This window comes from Lepisosteus platostomus, chromosome 4, assembly GCF_059453375.1.
Source record: "Lepisosteus platostomus isolate fLepPlt1 chromosome 4, fLepPlt1.hap1, whole genome shotgun sequence".
In the NCBI taxonomy this organism is placed as follows: domain Eukaryota; kingdom Metazoa; phylum Chordata; class Actinopteri; order Semionotiformes; family Lepisosteidae; genus Lepisosteus; species Lepisosteus platostomus.
This window is the reverse complement of record NC_142614.1, coordinates 69,310,141-69,325,065: the sequence shown is the minus strand read 5'-3', so window position 1 is coordinate 69,325,065 and position 14,925 is coordinate 69,310,141. Positions and strand designations below refer to the sequence as shown.

General features: G+C 35.5%; 1 protein-coding gene across 1 annotated transcript; it reads right to left on the bottom strand.

Moving 5' to 3' along the window:
- Window positions 1–5,788: 5,788 nt before the first annotated feature.
- Window positions 5,789–13,797, bottom strand: ela3l (elastase 3 like). The gene is made up of 8 exons (XM_088630498.1): window positions 13,683–13,797; window positions 12,577–12,665; window positions 11,691–11,788; window positions 9,180–9,308; window positions 8,481–8,617; window positions 7,573–7,718; window positions 6,193–6,345; window positions 5,789–5,847 (listed from the first exon to the last, which is right to left on the bottom strand). The coding sequence occupies exons 1-8, from the start codon at window positions 13,720–13,722 to the stop codon at window positions 5,830–5,832; spliced, it is 810 nt and encodes a 269-aa protein (XP_088486624.1). The 5' UTR covers window positions 13,723–13,797; the 3' UTR covers window positions 5,789–5,829.
- Window positions 13,798–14,925: the final 1,128 nt, after the last annotated feature.

Here is a 14,925-nt window from a genome sequence, read left to right as displayed (position 1 = left end):
GGAAAAGGGCTTGTTTTGCTCCATTAGGTTGTCTGGGAATTGCTGTAATTAGTGCATGAAGAAACACTTCCCTTTTCACTCATGAGACACAGATATTCTAAAAATAGTGTTTATTTATCAAAGGTAATTAGACAAGGATAATACATTGTTCAACAGTCATGCTCGAATATTGCAGTTAATTGGCACAGCACAAAACAATATCAAGGCTCATTGAATCTGAGATTTATCTGCTTGTTCTACAGGTAACTTTTCCACTTGCAAACAGTGTATGTGTCTTAGGAACACCTACAGTACATGTATACTGATGTTTAAAAACTCAACTAATATATGTAACTAAAATGTAAAGTTCACATTTGGATGAGTTTTGCAGACTGTTTCCCATTTCAAAATGGATTATCACTTGCCTTAGTTTCAAACCCAAGCCATTTAAATTGATCTCCAGATGATTGAACACATAGCATTTTACTTAGCTCAGACTTTCCTTTGTCAATCCATCTTAATGACCCGCCGCAATAAATTAACATTTACACTCCAAAGTCAGTTCTACAGTATACAACAATGCCCATATTTCTCTTGTCTGTCAAATTCTAGTTCTGTTTTGCCAGAGCACCTACTGTACATCAGTCTAGCAGGGGGGCTTTACCACTCTCGGCATTATGTAGGGCAGCTTGGGGTCTGTTTGGCTTTTGAAATGAAACATCCTAAACTTCCATTTAGATTTTTTTACAGAAGAATTATGCAACTTATAGCAAATGAAACTTGTGGGGTGAGCTTTATTTTGCAGTTTGTTCCCTGTATTTAAATAGTACAATGAAACAAAAGCAGAACAAACTCATTTTTATACAGTACATTCCTATACACAAACCTTCTGTGTAAATTTGGTCTTTTCCTTATCTATAACCATGATGTTTAGAACCATGTTTCGACGTGTTTTCTCTCAATTCAAGTAGGCAGGAGTGTAACAGACAGAAATGTGCTTTGCTGGCAGGTAAAAGACATAATACAACACACAAATACATGTAACACAAGATGAACCCATTCACAAATAATAAACATACATGTATTAAAAAAATAAGATATATACTGTATATACATAAACAAAAATATACGTTCAATTTCCAAAATGAGCAGGTTAGTGGCTGTTGGAATAAAGGATAACTTAGGTCTATTGCACTTGAATCTTGGTAGTCTTAATCGACACCCAGACAGAAGGAGCTCAAATTCACTGCAAGGGGTGGTCGTGACAGTCAATGATTATATTGGCCTTCCAGACCATTAGTTTGACATAGATGTCTGACAGCTGTAGATGTTGTGCAGCAATAATTTTGCTGGTTACCTCCACTATGCGTCTCAGTCTATTTTTATTGCTTGTATTAAGGTTACAAACAGTATATTATATATAATAATAGAAAACATACTAATTGAATAGTATATATCAATTTTATATTTGGGGGGAAACAGAGCAATCCTTAAGTTCTCTGCAACTAATGTGTTTGCAAATTGCTCTCTAAATGATTGTCTGCAACAAGTACAGTATAGTATTCCCAAATGTTCATCACCCTGAACAGAACCTAGATGGAGTGCACCAACCTGACCACTGATGGGTGCTATTCTGTAGATATTACTGGGTACCCACCTACAGGTAAGACAGAAATGTCAGTGACATCCCTAAAGAGCTAAGCTAAGAACAACCTATGTTCTCCGATCTGCACAGAGAGTTTTCTGACACAACCAGCCAAGTACTGTAGAACCTACAGTAGGAGAAAACACTGGATGGGCAGGATGCACCAGATGTTGTGTGTATTACTGTCTCTAATACAGTGGATTGACTGCTCCCAAACTTTACACGCCACACAGGGGAGTCTCTGACTCTTCCTGTGTCTGCTGATAAATAAGTACAGTACATTTCAATCATCTCAGAGTATTTCGGTACTACTGGCATAAAATATTTGTTAAATTAGAAGGTTTTTTTATGTGAAGTAGATATTCTGTAAAAATTAAGAAACTGTAAATTCTAAAATGCTTTAGTGTACTTTTAAAGCTGAGAAGAAATGGTACACAATTGTGCAAAACTAACACTTACTGTTCCCTGTTGGGAAATTTCCCTTAGCTTTTACTATGAGTGTTTAGGGGCATCTAGTGGTTTATTCTGGAATGATAAATTCATGAAATTCTTTTTGAGTCGAATAAAACTTACATTTGACCAATGTCAGTAAAAACTATAGTTTACAAGTATTTAGCCTTTTAGGGCTTATTTAGTCCTAAGGTAATTCGTCTCTAATATCGCTTTCACCACATACCTGAGAGTTGTGGGAGTGCAGAACAAAGCACCCAGCTATGCTGTTAATGGTTTCTTTCAGGAAAAGGCTGGAAGAGATCCTCATATCTATTAACTACTAACTATAAAAATGAGCAGTTCTTAGTAATAATGTTTATGTTCGTACCTTCTTAATATTAATATTTAAACACTCAAAAGAAGGGATAAGAGCCTGTACTCTCCCTCCAAATAATTTCTCAAGGGAGACATGATGCATTACAGTATCTAAAAATAGATTAGCAATTGAATGTGAAACGTCCTTTTCTTCATTTTTACTTAACTGAATCAAGCAATTTGGGATTAACGCTATTGATGCTAAGTCTGCATGCTTAGGTCATTCCCTTCAGACTGTGTTCTGATCTTTGAGCACTGCTTTGGCTGTGATACTAAATCAATACCCCTGTCACTAAGCATACCCATACAGCATAGTTTGGCAAACAAACCAGAGAATGTCTGTGTCAAGGCAAAAGAAAAAGAAACAGCTACAGAATCAGAATTTTAACATGCAGTTTAGCTTCCCAGTGGCATTACAGGTGTTTGACCTCTCCACCAGTTGCATATGCAGTTTTGTTAATAACTTGGAAACTCCATAGTTTATGAGCTTAAGAAAGATCTAATTAAGCAGAGCACTAATTCAACTAAAGGTTCAATTAGATAAGTAATAATGACCAGGGCTGGGAAGCCATAGTTTATTGCCTCAGATAGATCAGGAAATTTACTGCTTACACAAAATCACCTTAGGTCCATGCTCCTTTGAGTCTTCACAGTAATATTCCTAATGATTTGCCTTCAGGCCTCAGACCCATTTTTTTTTTGTATAATACTGTACATACCAATAAATTTATACAATACAATTCCATTGACTATAGAACTAAAAGCAACTGTAACAGCAAGCTATATTATTACACTTAGAATTAAATGTTACTAAAGATTTCCAACTAAGCAAAGCCCATCTGATAAAAAATCTTGCAGGTCTGGAACATAGACCAGGACATCTTAAAGCTGTGCTGAACCTCCATGATATACAGCATGGTGCAGCTTAGCTCCAAACAATCTGCTATCCTTGATAGGTCCCTGTTCATCTCTCTAAAGGATTATCACACAATGAGGGATCTGCAGGGTGGGTACCAGGATTATACCTGATAAAATCCTAACCAATCATCAACTGTAATTTCGTACCTTAAAAGATAGCACCCAACTAATTTCTGTGGGTTGATCCATTGACTTCTCTGCTGTCTCCAACTGAACATGGCAAATGTGACTCTAACAACCACAGGGATGCCAGCAGTTTGGTTCAGGGCTTAAACTTTTCTCCAAGATGCCAGGCCAGTCAATGAAGAACAGAACATCACCCAAGGTATTATTCCTGCAACAGCAGAAATCTTGTGTTTCACAGACCCACTGTTATATACACCTGATCAACAAAATGTATTTCCAAATATATCCAAGTACATTCAGTAAAAAGCTATAGCAGGAATGGGCTGGGTTTTTCCCCACTCCTCTCACTTGAGGCTGCACCCAAGCAGATGACTGTGCACAGATACAGTGTTTTTAAGACCAACCTTCAGTGCAACACTAACTTCCTTGCAGAGCTGTCCTCAGCAATGCTCTCTCTCAGCACTGGGACTCTTCCAGCACACAGCAAGCCACTGCCAAATCAGACGATTTTAAGCCAGCACAACTCCATGTTTCCAGTGGGACATTTAAACTTGTCAAGGAACATTCTGCCAACAGATCTTTGAGTATGAAGCTTTTTTACTCAGACTATAATTATTGAGGGTTGAACTATTTTTTTCCAAACAGGTTTTTATAGTTTAGTTCACAATAGTAAATGCATTTTTACTTGCATCTGAAAATATGATGTGATTTACAGTATCTACATGAGATGGATAAAACCTATAGCATAGACCATATCCCATTATTTTGTTACATTATTTTGTTTATATTTTAACCCTGAGAGAAAGAGCCTTTCATATCACAACAGACTGTATTACTCTTTTTGGTGTGTTATGCATCTTTTGATGTATATTGTATATTTAGAATCCATGTGTGATTGATTGATTCCTACAGTAACAGTCATCAAATCATTCTCTCACTTTTTTGTTCCAATTTCTAATTCTTACAGTAAAATAATAAACCCTCACATTACCATACAGCTATCATGTACACATAATCGTTCATATACTGTAGCTTTACCCAGTCTCAGACTGCACAACCTGTTATCTTTTCTTTTTCAAGTGAGATGCAATGACGAATTTTGACACCTAGCTATTAAAAAAGATTGAGTCAATTTTATAATTTGCACGAGACACATCAATATTCTTGGAGCTAATGGACTTTTGTAAGAATTGACATGTATCTGGAAACACATTTTATAAAAAAATAAATGTCTAGTGTCTAATATTTTAGTTTTCCAAAGTGACAGAGTTAATCTCTGTGACAGACTGCAATATAAGCTTTGAACGGTGTTGTTTGATTTTGCCTGTTTGTGCTTGAACATTAATAGTGGGTGAGACACAAGCTGCAGAAAAGAGACAGTAGACTCCATTTGTAAGACAGTATGTTAAAGTGAAGCATACAGTAGCTTGCTATAATTAATTGAAATCAATATAAAGACTTAAACCCTTGAATAAAAGCAGAGTCTTATTTGCCTTGTCTAAAGGTGCCCTGAAGAATTATTATATTTGTGTACAAATATATTAAGCTAGGTTCCTGTTAGATGTTCATGTTGTTAAAATGATAGAGTGGCTATCAAAATATTCACACCGCCCTGACTTTGTCACATTTTATTGTTTTACAATATGAAATCATAATATATTTAATTGTTTTATTTACCATTGATTGACCCAAAAGACTATAATGTCAAAGTTCACCAAAATTCATTATAAAACTGAAAATTAATATGTTTATTCGTTATGCATTGCATAATAATGTATTTGAAAATTTGAACTTCAGATGTATGATTATTTTTAAGACTAAATTTCTTTGAGATTGAACAATTTTTATTGACAAGATCCCCTCAGAGGATCTTAATTGGTCATTTTATTGCATTACTTTTTTTCAGTTAAAAGTACTACATTTTAAATTGTACAATTAAGCACAGATGTGTCAGCCACCTCTCAAACATCTTTAATTGTTATATTAAAGTGCACAGAAATAACCATATTTTGTTTGTTCTTCACTATCATTGAAAGTTCATGTGAACACCAGGAGTTCAATAATAAAACAGTATATTTTTTCTGGCAGCAACAATTAATAGTAATGGTAAGGTTTTAATCATGCCATTAACTCTGGGAATAAAAATGTCAAGGGTGAAAGCAGACACTAATTTTACCAAAGAAATTACATTACTCTGCTCTAACTGTATAAGATGTTTCAGAAATTAGTATGGAGTTTTATTTTTTTCCCTTCCTAATCATTGCACACTGTTTTTTCCACAGCTGGTAAAAAAAAAACACTCAGAGGTAAATGTTGATTTGCAGGTGTTTATTGCACAGACAGAGACAGTTATCTCAGTTGTTCCTCATGATCTGAAAAAAAAACAACAAAACAAATATTTAAAAACTGGTTCCTGTAACATAAGACAAAAACTAGGAAGCTTAAAGTAGAGGGAGTGCACAATTTATAGCTAAAAAAACAAATTGTATTTTGGGTATTTTGAAACCTCCTATTTTAAGTTAGCAAAATAAATTATTGCAGATAATTCTCATATTTAAAGTGTCTTTGCAGACTTTGCATTTTTTTTAGTAATTTACTTGTCACGGCAAGAGATATCACACTTGAAGTATTTTAAGTTTCCATTAAAGTGTACAGATTCTCTAGTTTCATTTAGCTAATTGGACATTTCCTTTGGTCAGGATTGCAGTATATATTACCTGGTCGACCCAGTCATCAAAAGCTGAAACACGAGTGAAGACAGTTGGCTTCTTCTCGTAGTTACAGCCCAAACCAGAGACAAAACTGGCAATTCCGTGGACTTCCCAGATACCTTCAGCGTTCCTGCAGTTCAGGGGGCCACCAGAGTCACCCTGTGACACATGGAGAAGAGAATTATATTATTCAAGGGATTAATATAAGCAGAGTGTTATATAAAACTCACACACGGGTCTTTCAAAATGATATTATGTTGTTTTGGAATTCTGTGGAAAACCCTCAGTGCCAGATAACCTTTCAAATGAGTCTGACTGTTCTGAAAACAATGATAATCAATAATATAACTAAACTTTTTACATCTGAGTATCTCGGGTATTTTCATCCTTGACCTTGTATTTCATTCCATGTCTTTATCTAGCTAATCCTTATTATTAAAGAGATCTTCAGCATATGGATTGTTAATGAGTATACTAATAATCATAATACTACTAATAATATTACATTTGCAGTATTCATAACACAAAAAGCATAATAAAGGAAAATTGCACAATCACTCTTCTCTAGTGTTCCCTATTTTTATCTCGAGAGCTGGGATTCTCACAGTAAATGTCACTGCCAGTAGTTCAGACCACAGTCACAAGCTGTTGAAATGCCGGTACAGCTGCAGATGCAGCACTGTTTCTCAAATGGTAAAGGAGCCAACTAACTGTCTGCCTTCCCCCAGCACACACCAGCACAGAACTGCTCTGGGCTGTTTGTCTGATAAAATGGGTGCTCTGTTATGATTAAGCATCTGGTAAGAAGTTTTCTTTAAATGACTATTATTTCTACATTGTCTTTTTCGTGCATTAAGGCCAAGTGTTATCCCTACAGTAATATTGTATCACTGTTTCTGAAAGGTTGTGATAGATATTTTTAGAGCTTTTCTGGAACCACTTCAGTTTGAGTACAACAGAGCAAACAATTGGGAAGTCCAAGTGTTATGGTCTCAGAAGGAGTGTCTTGTCACTACAGAATTCCACTTGTAGTCACTAAACTTAATCTGCCTGCAAATTTTAATGCATGCCATGCAACACCAACTTTTATTGAGATGAGAATGTGACACTTAGACTGTAGATGACCTAATAACTGACGATATCTTATTAAGTTTTTGGGAGATGACCTGTGGTGAATTGTGGCACCTTGTTATAAATAATTAGATAATTGAACTGGCACATTGTTGTCTAGGTTCTACAAGTAGTTCAGGTGGGTAGCTGCGTCAGCATGCGTAGGCTGCAAAGGAACAAGTAATAGGTTTATTCCATGCTGAAAAAAAGAAGAAAGAAAACACAACGTTTTTGCCGTGGGGCCTTCTTCAGGTTTCAGACTCTGCACAGACTTACATTGCAACCAGCTACAATGCCATCTCCACCAGCACAGACCATGGTGGTTCTCAGGGCAATGCCCCACCAGTCGGGCTGAGAGCAGGTGGCGTGGTCCACCACGGGCATCAGGGCCTGCTGCAGATTGTCAGCAATGGGGCCGTTAGCTGAAACAGAGCATGACCACAGTTGTGCAAAATGTTGAGCTTTACGTTCTCTTCTTTGAATCTCTGCAAGTGAGCTGAAATGCTGAAATGTGAGCTGTTTTTCACACTCCACCTCTTTTTAATATGAAGCAAAGTGGCTTCACAGCTCTAGGGGTACTCACTGTGATCTGTCCAGTGTTCCCCAGTGTTCACATGTGATTTCAACTACTCTATAGATTCCTCCCCCCCAGTCCCAAAACATGCTGTCTACTTTAACTGTCATTTCTCAATTGCCCCTTGTATGGATATTTGTATGTGTCCTGTAATGGACTGGTGTTTTGTCTAAGATGTAGTCCTGCTGGTGCTCTGCATCTGACAGTTTATGCTCCAGTTCAATGCATCTCTCTAAGGATAAAGCACTTAAAGAAAATGGATGAATAGAAGGATATGTACAGTAGTGAATTATTCATTTTTTCTTCTCTTTTTATTTTAATGTCTTATATTTTGTTCTTGGGATCTAAGAAGAAATCTAATCAATTTCCACCGATGCTGTTAACCTTTAATACCATCGTATTAGCATAGAAAGCTAATTCTACTATAATTGCAATACAGTGATCTTTTTAATTATTTTATTGTCTTCCGCTCACTGAGATCAAGGTATAATTAAAATGTGCTCTCATTAATAAGCTGTAATGAGAATGAGGGATATTCACATTACAGCTGTGAGGCCATACAGTACTGAAGACAAAGATAAAGAGATAATGATGATGAAATTGGTCTTACTGTAGAGCCTGCCCCAGCCAGTGATGTAGCAGGGGTAGTTGTTGGGTAAGATGTCCCCAGACGGGGGGATGCAGGCCAGCTGGATATGGTCACTAAGCGTAACGTGCTCAGCAAGTTTGATCAGAGCAATGTCATTCCTTTTAAAGAGAGATTTTTAAATGTTACATGTCACTCGTAGGTGTAACATGGATGCATTTGTGGATGTGTTTCAGCATGCTGTCTCTTTGATTTCACTCTAACTCTAATATACATTCTTGATTGGGTTTACTGTGCATCCAAGTATGCTGTTAACGAATATGTTCTTTCATTAGAAAAAAAAAACAGTTTGGCAGACACTATAATGTCAACTTCAAGTGAGAGGGCAGTAGCTTAATTTAAGATGGAGGCCTTGTTTGAACACATTCTCCAGAAAGCTGCGGGGAATGAGCTTAGCTGCCCTCGGGCATCCAATCAGTTGAGATAAAACAGTTATTCATGTGATCATTTCTGATCTATATTAATTAATCTATCAATATTAATACTGTACATATCAATATTTATTTATATTTGAGTTAGCTCTGGGAGAGACCATTTTGGAAGCTTGTCAGCAGCTTAGCCACCCAGTGATGACAGTCAGAGACCTGAATAAATAAGTCAGTAGCTCACATGGAGCTCAGGCATTTGTTTTACTGTATAATTTAGGCACCTGACAGCTCTTACCCCAAAGCCACCAGAATGGGATTCCACTTCTCATGCACAAACATCTGATCTGCCATGATAGCCTTGGATCCAGGTTCATCCATCAAAAGATTGTACTTCCCAACTACCACTCTGTAGGTTAAGGCCTTGCTGCAAAACAACAACATAATACAATTATTATTGTTGTTATTATTATTTCTTTCAATTCTGTATTATTATTTAGTTTAATTATTATTATCGTTACTATTATTATTATCATTATTATTAGCATCACCATGATGATAATAAAGAATGTAATGTGTAATGTTCACTATACAAATGTATTACCAGAAATATGGTATCTTAAGATATGGGTATACAGTATATGGGTATGTTTTATTCTGTCAATGGCTACTTACAAAACTAGCAATATTTTTCTAAATTGTCAGTGATGTCCTCTGTAAGAAATTACATAGCTGCAGAAATAATAATAGCATGGATGAAATGAATAATTAGATTTTTGCATTGGTTTTGCTGAAATGTCGTGTATACACAGTACACTCTGTGTAAATATTCTGTACCTGTCCAGATTCTAAAAACATATCAGTAGTAAAATTCAATATAAGCTCTGATCTAGGCCTCTACTGTACATACTATATTTACAAGTTATTTCAAAATAGTGAAGGAGACATAATTTCAGGCAAAACTGTTCTCTGGAGGTCTATAACACTAAGGAGCACTGAAAGGCTAAACAAGTGTGTGAATATGTAAAATATATGCATGTGCGTGATTTGCCAGATACATAAAATATCGCTAAATCGTTTAGATTTTGCGTGATCATTTTAATTCTTTTGATATTTGTCCTCCCTATTATATTTTTCCTGCAGTATAAGAAGCTGTATATTAATTTCAACATACAGAAGCAAACTAAACTTTCACAGTTAACATTTGTTTAAATTGATTGGCCAATAGACTGTAGGAACCTGCTCTTTTCGCAGGTTCAGACTGTTGGTACAGACATCACTACTTCGCTACTAGCCAGATGTGAAGTTGCCTGAAAAGTTACAGTTTTTGTAGTGAGAGCTGTATCTCTCCTCCAGTAATTGCCCATTCACTGTGGGCCTGTAAGAAAATAAATATTGATTAATATGTTGTATTTTGTTAATCATTTTAGCATGCCACCATTAGAAACAACATTCAGCTTTACTCTGTTTTGTTTCTGTTTAATTTGTATTCACACTGTCCTGCTGTTGTTTTTGCATCTCACAGTGCATGTGCTATACCAAAGGAAAAAGCCCAGCAGTCTGTTTGTATGCAAGATGTTTGCACAGCTGTCCACTGGAATGTGTGAAGGGGAACATGCTGTCAAGATCTCATTAGAAATAACCACCTGATGGCAGCTTCTATTTAACTGTTCCAGATTGAAGCAGTTCATCATTCTAAAAAGGATTAATTGAAGGGAGGTATTGCTTATTGCAAAGTAATTATGCATGCATATCCAACAGACATGATGATATATATCCTATGAAATGAAGTATTTGGATCACTTAGGCTTAATGTAATAAATTGAATATGAAATAGTAAAAAGCTCTTTATTTGTAAACTTTTTAATTTAAATATATGGAATGCTTTGTAAAGCCAAGGTTCTAATGCATCCAGAAAACAAATCAATTGTAATTTACAGAAAAGTATAATACATGTTTACTAATTAATAGACTTTTATTGTTGCGACTAGCTATGAATATTTTGTGTTAACATTCTGGTTTTCCTGAAACGTGCCAGGATTGAAACTACAGAAATGAGAAAGTGATTTAGCAGTGTTACACACTTGCTGTTAAGGAGGGCCAGAGTCATGCAGTTTTTAAAGGTATCTATTTCCTTGAGGGTTTAACGCTTGGAAACAGTGCTAGTACAGTATGTTGCAGACTAATAAAGGCAATGAAATCATTTAAATCATTCAAACCATAGGACCCCAGAACTCTGAATTCAAATATAAATACTACTGTCCTTTAGAAATGCTAAATGTTTGCAAAGTTGGCACTATTATATAAAGGTTTACCATAACTTTTACAAGATGGTATTAAATTGGCTGCTCTAGACTTGGACTCTAGGAATTGGACTGTGTCAGGTTATGGGTGTTAGATTATGGGTCTCTACATTATATCGTCACCAAAACCCTCTTTATGTCTTTAGAGGATAAGATAATTTAACCTATTTCATTGATGCTCTGAATAACATTGCACAACCGTCATTCGGCTCTGCACGCTTTTCACAAAACTCCCAACACAACGTACTTAATTTGGTGTCTGAATATACTGACCTTTGAATGTTGCTGGGCAGAACTTAGAAACTGACTCTAATGCCAAGTCATCAACCTCTGAAGGCTTCACTTGTGAAGAGTTATGACAGGATACCCCATGCAAATATACCACCGTGTTTATGTTAATTTAAGTGCGTAGTGTGTTGCATTACTAGATATTGTCAATACCTTTTCTAATGCCATGCATTGTGTTTGAAGAATCATCATCGGATTGATTATGTGCTTCTACTTACTTGATACAGTGAGCGGCAGTCATGACCCAATTGGTGGCAATCAAGGAGCCTCCACAGGTGTGCCTCCATTCATCATTTTTCAGGTATTGTAGGGAAATCTGGAGAGCAGGGTAAAAACAAGTTGTGTGCAAGAGTATTCTGACTCAGTGTGCTCTTCTTGAATTACCCAGCTATACCTCAAATCATATCTAAATACAGTACATTAGAATTTAGATATGACTAAACAAATTTTTTTGCAGTGTTAAAAGAATCATAGGGAAATACATTTCTATTTTTATTATTAAAGCTTGTTTTAAAGGGACATTCTAAATCTATAAATTTATACTGTATTATCAGAGCAATTTATGTAAACTAAATTACACTTAAAATGTTCCCTCTCTCAATTCAAAGGCTTATAGGAAAAACCCAGTTTTACAAACTCTCTTTATCTTATACCTATTGTGTGTTTGACAACTTAAACTGTGGGGTGTGTTGAAAGATATATCCTGTATTTGAAATGACAAAATCTCTGTGGACACAGTCAAAACACAATATCACTTTCTCCTTTCAAAGTATAACCACCTGGTGCTCAGAAGTCTGGAAAATCAATGCCTCAAAATAGTATGGGTATTAAATAAGCGATTCAGTTCACTAAAATAACACAAGACAAAACAAATATGTCACAGAGAACAATAAAGCAATGTAATGCACTAAAAAAACAAGCATTTTGACTTAAAACGTCTCAACTCTGTAGGTGACAACTCCCCTTCATTATAGGGTTAATTAAATGGGCCATTAACCCACAAAGAAAATGTGTCTGGCAAAAAGAATTAATATTTGCAGAACTTTCCAAGAGCCAAACAAGAGACAAAATAAAAAAAACACGAGATGGCAGACAGTGCTCTACCTGCCAAGGCCAGCTGTATGGTCGGGCATCCTGTCCGTTCACCACTCTCGACACCATAGGCTCAATGGAAGGCACGCCGCACCCATAGGCTGCAGAGGAGCCACAGAGACATCACTTGTCAAACCCCACTGATGGTCTTCCTGGAGTCCCTGGACTGTCTAACAATCTTCCTCACTGAATGTGCCAGATACAGTAGCTCTATTGATTTGATGTCAGTGTGCTGCCTCCATTTTGGTAATATAGAAAATTAGCGACAATTATGACCCCAAAAGTTTGCGTTTACAGTAAAAGCAAAATATTTACAATTGGAAGACAATTCAACACTATTGGACCCTACCGCTGAAGTGCTTGAACTGTACAATTTTCCGTAATGAAACACACACTGATCTAATATAGAGCATACTGGATTATTCTGTTTTTAGGTAGCTTTATCATTTGCCTTTGTACAGTATCAAGCAATTCATGAATTATAATGCAACTGAAGGCCCTGTGTAAGTTTCAGAAATTAAGTCACATTTATAAGCTACAGTACGTGGTTTTGTAGTTCAGGGCTTGAATCTTCTTTTCAATAATCGAAAAACAGAAATCAATACTTATTTAAACATGTGAACAGTATACCACATACTGTATATACTGTGTACTTGAATCATACACAGAATTTGGGTTTTGTAATCCATTGCATTCTATTAGGAAGCTTTATTGTATAGTTTTCTACGCAGCTGAAAAAGACCTGTTTCTGACAAGGTCCAGAAATATGTTTTTTAAATATAAGCTTCTTTAAAACATAAAAAAACTTCCTTTTCTTTTTCAGACATTAAGTTGAACACTGCTGTTCGACCTCCTCTAAAAACTATAAACACACCACAAAGGATCAATTAAATGAGCTTGTTAGTTTAATGGCACTTATCTTTCGCTGCTTACTTACATATGAATATCTCTGCCGCAGTAATTATTTATTGCAGAGGAAAAAATGCTATATTTAACAAAGTACAGAAAAGAAATCTTTAAAGCCATGAGCAATTCTTTGGACATTTTGAATCAAACAGGAAAAAAATAAATAAAAAGTAGTCTATACACAATGCTTCCTATTATATCTTCACCCTTACCGCTTGCAAAGAGAACCGAAGCCAGCACAATTGGGATCATTCTGATTGCTTTCCTGCTGTGAAGTTGCACATACAGTAGCACAGCACTTATATAAATAGTTGCTCTTATCTGTAGGGTGCTGGCTGATAAGATTCGGGGTTTAATTGGTAAAACAGAAAATTGCCAAGGCTATTTTCGTTTTAAAAAAAATCAACACATACAGTATGTGTTTTCACAAACTAATGCATACATGAAATATATTTATATAAAAGATTTATATTTTTTATTTTTTGGAAGAAAATAATCAGTGAAGATCATTAAAGGGTGATAAAATTTTACTACAGTGGTTTTTTAAAGATATGAAGAAAATAATTCATAACTTTGTGACATTAAAGTTTTGTTTGAATAATTAAAAAAACATTTGCAACATAATTGCTGCATTGAGTTTGCATAGATGTATATGTTATTATATACAGTATATATGTTTCATTAACTACTGTATGTAATACACATTAATTTTTATTTAACACATCCCTATCTAACGTCTCACAGAGAGGTCAGACCAAAAAATATCGAAAACACTCACTTGAGACATTGTAGCAATCTTTAAAGCAATGACTTCTTCAACGTTCTGTGTTGAGTGTACTTTTAATAAATTGTTTCACATGCTGGATACTTTTAAAAGTATTTGGTGGGTGGGTAGTGTTTTGTGTGTGATTGCAGATAGGAATTTCAAAATGCATGTATACGTTTTGTTTGTATTTTTTTCTCTTATTATAAATACAGTATGTGTCTGATTGGGTAATTTAATGTAAAACTGAATGTAATTATTGTTTATGCATTATCTTTCAACATAAGGCTATTTTAAAACCTAAACCTACATACGGTAGGTTCTTTATACTGCATGTTCTGTAGCTGCGTCTGGGTGCAAGCTGAAAAGGGTTAAGTAGAGTTTAATTTCACTCTGTAAAAGTAAAATAAAGAAAAAAATGTATAGCTTTGCAACTTCTTCACACATACTGTAATTTTGTGTTTCTGTATTTCTTTCTGCTTTTCAGCATAGATACCTAAATGTTCTCACAACATAACTTACAGTTACGTACTGAAAGTTCATATAAAACTGAAAACGTCAATGGAAAATCTGAAAACACCTGCAGCAGTTCTCATTGAACCGAGAACTCTTTCATTATCTTAGCCAGGTAAATTCTGGTTAAAACACATTCACCGCTTTTCAGGTGCATTTTCTCTTATCTTTTCTCATGG

Excerpts from the sequence above, each read along its gene's own strand:
- ela3l (XM_088630498.1), bottom strand. The coding sequence starts at position 13,722 with ATGATCCCAATTGTGCTGGCTTCGGTTCTCTTTGCAAGCG. Across the intron at positions 11,789-12,576 it reads CATACAGCTGGCCTTGGCAG|ATTTCCCTACAATACCTGAA; the intron begins GTAGAGCACTGT and ends CCTGCTCTCCAG. Across the intron at positions 6,346-7,572 it reads GCATTGTAGCTGGTTGCAAT|GGTGACTCTGGTGGCCCCCT; the intron begins GTAAGTCTGTGC and ends CATGTGTCACAG.